Below are 4,274 nucleotides of genomic sequence, written 5' to 3' on the forward strand. Positions count from 1 at the left end.
CTTTGCTTTCTGGCTTACATCACTTAGTATAATGTCTACAAGGGTTAAGCATTTTGTAGTATTATCAGAATTTCATTCCTTTTTTAAAAAAAAAAATTTTAGCTGTAGATAGACACAATATTTTCATTTTATTTATTTTATGTGGTGTTGAGGATCAAACCCTGTGCCTCACATATGTTAGGCAAGTGCTCTACCACAATCCCAGCCCAAATTTCATTCCTTTTTAAAGCCATAGAATATTCCATTGTCTGCATAGACCACATTTTCTTTAGCCATTCATTCATTGATGGAACATTTTGGGTTGTTTTCACTTCATGGCTACTGTGAATAATGCTGTTGGGAGCATTATATACAAATAGATATCCAAGACCATTTTCAAGTTTTTTGAGTATACCCCAAACTGGAATTGCTGGTATATATGGTAATTGTGTTTTATAAAATAATATTTTTTTTTCAGTGCCAGGGATGAAACCCATGAATGCTGGATTGAATGCTCTATCACTGACCTATGTCCTTAGCCCTATGTTTAAATTTTTAAGGAACTCCATACTGTTTCCTACAGTACTTGGCCATTTTTGCTCTCACCAGCAATACACAGGGCTCTGCTCTACATCCTGCTAACACTTGTTTTCTGGGTTTTTGTTGTTTGTTTAGTTTATTTTTTTAATATTTATTTTATTTCTTAGTTTTAGGTGGACACAATATCTTTATTTTACATGTATGTGGTTCTGAGGATCGAACCCAGTGCCTCATGCATGCTACTCTACCACTGCGCCCCAACCCCAGCCCCGTTGTTTGTTTAGTTTAAGTAGTCATTCGGTGCTGTGAAGTCCCAGGAGATTTTTGAAATTTGGGTCAGACCAAAAAAAGTTTCTCTTTGGGGAGAGAAGAGCACAAACAAATGGTTAATGGGCACACTTGGCCTCTCAGAAGTCAGAAGTCTATTCTCTTTAGGACGGCCGGAGCTTGTCCCTGACCTCCCGTCCTGACTTCTTCCTGGCTTCTCCTGGCAGGTACCTGGCTGCAGGAGACCATGCAGTGAGCCATGCCCCGGCCAGGACAGCCCCGCCCAGCATCTGGGCCACCTCGCTTGGGACCCTGGGAGCAGCCAACAGAACTATGCTTGGAGGCGTATAATGAAACACCGCAGCACCCACCAGGCCGCCGCACCCGGAGGCCAGACCCCAAGGACCCTGGCCACCATGGGCCAGAGAGCATTACCTTCATCTCCGGCTCTGCAGAGCCGGCCACCGAGCCCCCAGCCTGCTGCCTGCTCTGGCGCCCCTGGGGGTGGGACTGGTGTCGGGCTGCTTTCTGCTTCCGCCGCTGCCGGGATTGCCTCCAGCGCTGCGGGGCCTGTGTACGGGGCTGTAGCCCCTGCTTGTCTGCTGGGGACTCCACTGAGGAGGCTGCTGAAGCCAGCTGGGCCAAGGAGCACAATGGAGTACCCCCCAGCCCCGACCGCCCACCCCCTAGCCGCCGGGATGGCCAGCGGCTCAAGTCTGCCGTGGGCAGCAGCTTCAGCTACCCTGATGTCAAGCTCAAAGGCGTCCCTGTGTACCCCTACCGCAGCACTACCTCCCCAGCTCCGGACTCGGACTCCTGCTGCAAGGAGCCACTGGCCCAGCCCCCTCCCACGCGGCACAGCCTGCCGAGCACCCTTGCCAGCAGTCCCCGAGGCTCAGAGGAGTACTACTCTTTCCACGAGTCGGACCTGGACCTGCCAGAGATGGGCAGTGGCTCCATGTCGAGCCGGGAAATCGACGTGCTCATATTCAAGAAGTTGACCGAGCTGTTCAGCGTACACCAGATCGACGAGCTGGCCAAATGCACGTCGGACACAGTGTTCCTGGAGAAGACCAGTAAGATCTCGGACCTGATCAGCAGCATCACGCAGGACTACCATCTGGACGAGCAGGACGCCGAGGGCCGCCTGGTGCGCGGCATTATTCGCATTAGTACCCGAAAGAGCCGCGCCCGCCCACAGACCTCAGAGGGGCGCTCCACCCGGGCTGCAGCCCCAGCTGCTGCCCCTGACAGTGGCCATGAGACTATGGTGGGCTCAGGTCTCAGCCAGGATGGTAGGTGGGACCAGAGAGTCAGAGTAGGGAAGGCTCTGGCCAAAGGAGGGGCTGGACTGGGGTCTTGGGCCATGTGGGTCCTCCTTTCTCCCGTACATTCCACTCCCCAGCTCCCACTCTGGCCCTTCCCAGTGAGATCTGAGAAAGGCTGAGAGGAGCATGCAGATCCTGCGAGCTCTCAGGTCATTGCTCTGTCCCAGAAGTGCAATGACCCACCCAGTCAACAATTTGACCTAATAGGCTCCTCCACTACTACTTGCCCAAGTAGCTTCCAGACCTAGCCTGGGGTCCATATGAACTTGAACCTCTAACATAGCCTGGTCTAACCAAAAGACCCACCTGCCCATCTACCACAGCAATTGACATGCACACATGCAGTTTATCTGTGTCCTTGTTTTTAAGCATTATTCCTCTAGTCCTACCCAGGGATGAGTGACCCTTCATTAGGCAGCAAACTGAATTAGGGGGTGGGGATAAAAGAATGTGAAATGATCACTGCTCCCTTATGTTCCCTTCCTAGAACTGACAGTGCAGATCTCCCAGGAGACAACAGCAGATGCCATCGCCCGGAAGCTGAGGCCATATGGAACCCCAGGTGTGGTCCTGATCCCACAAGGAATGCAGAGGGTGGGGGACTATCCTAGGGGCCTCTCACATGCCCCTTTCCCAGCTACTTTTTGGGATGGGGAGGATAAGGTCAGAAAGGGACAAGGGGGCTGAGCAGCCATAAACTCATCCCAGTCTTATAAACTGGCTTCAAACAAGAGGTGCTCAAAAAAGATGGGCTAGAAGGGACCCAATCCCAATTCCAGTCTTCAGCCTTCTGTTACAAAGGCACCCTGTGTGGTTCTGCTGTCTTCTGGGCCTTCACAACAACCCCCTGGGAGAAGGAGGCTAGGATTCAGATGTTTAAAATTAAAAAAAAAAAAAAGTCACCCAAGCTGAGTGACTTGACCAGGCTCAAGCCCTGCTCTGTTCCCTCTCATCAGGCTTCTCCCTGGCAGTGGGCCCTGGATGAACTCTTTCCCCTCTCTCAGCCTGTTTCCTCCTCCCACCAGGGTACCCAGCCAGCCATGACTCGGCCTTCCAGGGCACTGACACAGACTCCTCTGGGGCACCCCTGCTCCAGGTGTACTGCTAATCCCTGCTGGGTACAGCAGGCACAACCCTTCTTGGGAGCAACGTAGCCTACAAAATAAAGAGGCATCAGGACCTTCTTTGAGGGAGACTGGACTGTGAGGCCAGAAGCAGTGCCCACTCTAGCTCTCCCTGCCTTCACTGACTGCTTCCTGGACCATGTGCATTTCACAGGGCCAAAGTGCCCACATCCCCAGCTGGCCTGACCCCTGCCTGGACCTGTTCCTTTCTGTGGATCAATCATGGAAAACAAAGACTTAAAGTTATCTTCCAGGACTGAATCCCAACTCTGTCCTTGTAATGTCACCCCAAGCAGTCATCATTGCAAACTTGAAGCTTAAGTAGACTGAGTTGTGGGTGGGCAGTGCCTACTTCACCTTATGCTGTTGAGCAGTTTGTTCTAGCTAACAACCACAGTTGAAAGTACAAAGGTAATGGACTCCTATCTTATAATCTGGGCTACAACATAGTCCTTTCTGCCTGCTTTGCCTTGCCTAATGGCTGCCCAGGAGACAGGACATGGGTATGAGGCTGGGCTGTGTGGCAGAGTTGAGGTCATGATGTGGAGCAATACTGTCTGTGTTCCAAGAACAGTGTGGTACCTGAATAGCTTTTGGACTTCTCAGTTCTAGGGGTGCTTCTTGGCACCATCGCTGCTCCCCCTGTCCACTGCCTGCAGACTGGCCTGTCAGCCATCCCAGTCCCCCCAAATCCCTGATCATTTGTCAGCAGCCCCCACCCAGCTTAACCCTGTTGCTCCCCTCCACCTCTTCCCTGTGCTAACAGCACAGTGGTTTTCGATTACCTTGGCCTTTCTAGCAATCCTAGAGTATAAGGGAACCTGGGGTTGAAAAGTCAAGGAATTAGTGGGTCACAGAGGTGGTAACTGTGGCTCTGGACCTGGAAGCTAACCTTGGGACAGCAGGAGGCTCCCCTTGCTTGGGCACCAGCATCCAGCCTATCCTTCACTGCTCCTCAAACAGGCATGTCTAATAGGATCCTTTCAGCAGACACTGGGGCAGGTCCACCAACCCATCTTCAACTAATAAACAAGCT

General features: G+C 51.9%; 1 protein-coding gene across 1 annotated transcript; it reads left to right on the top strand.

Annotated features, from left to right (window-relative positions):
* The first annotated feature begins 1,045 nt into the window (after positions 1 to 1,045).
* Kdf1 (keratinocyte differentiation factor 1) lies at positions 1,046 to 3,222 on the top strand. Its single transcript, XM_076863570.2, has 3 exons — positions 1,046 to 2,081; positions 2,602 to 2,676; positions 3,140 to 3,222. Exons 1-3 carry the CDS (start codon positions 1,046 to 1,048, stop codon positions 3,220 to 3,222), a joined length of 1,194 nt encoding a protein of 397 aa, XP_076719685.2.
* Positions 3,223 to 4,274: the final 1,052 nt, after the last annotated feature.

Source organism: Callospermophilus lateralis, chromosome 7, assembly GCF_048772815.1.
Source record: "Callospermophilus lateralis isolate mCalLat2 chromosome 7, mCalLat2.hap1, whole genome shotgun sequence".
Taxonomy (NCBI): domain Eukaryota; kingdom Metazoa; phylum Chordata; class Mammalia; order Rodentia; family Sciuridae; genus Callospermophilus; species Callospermophilus lateralis.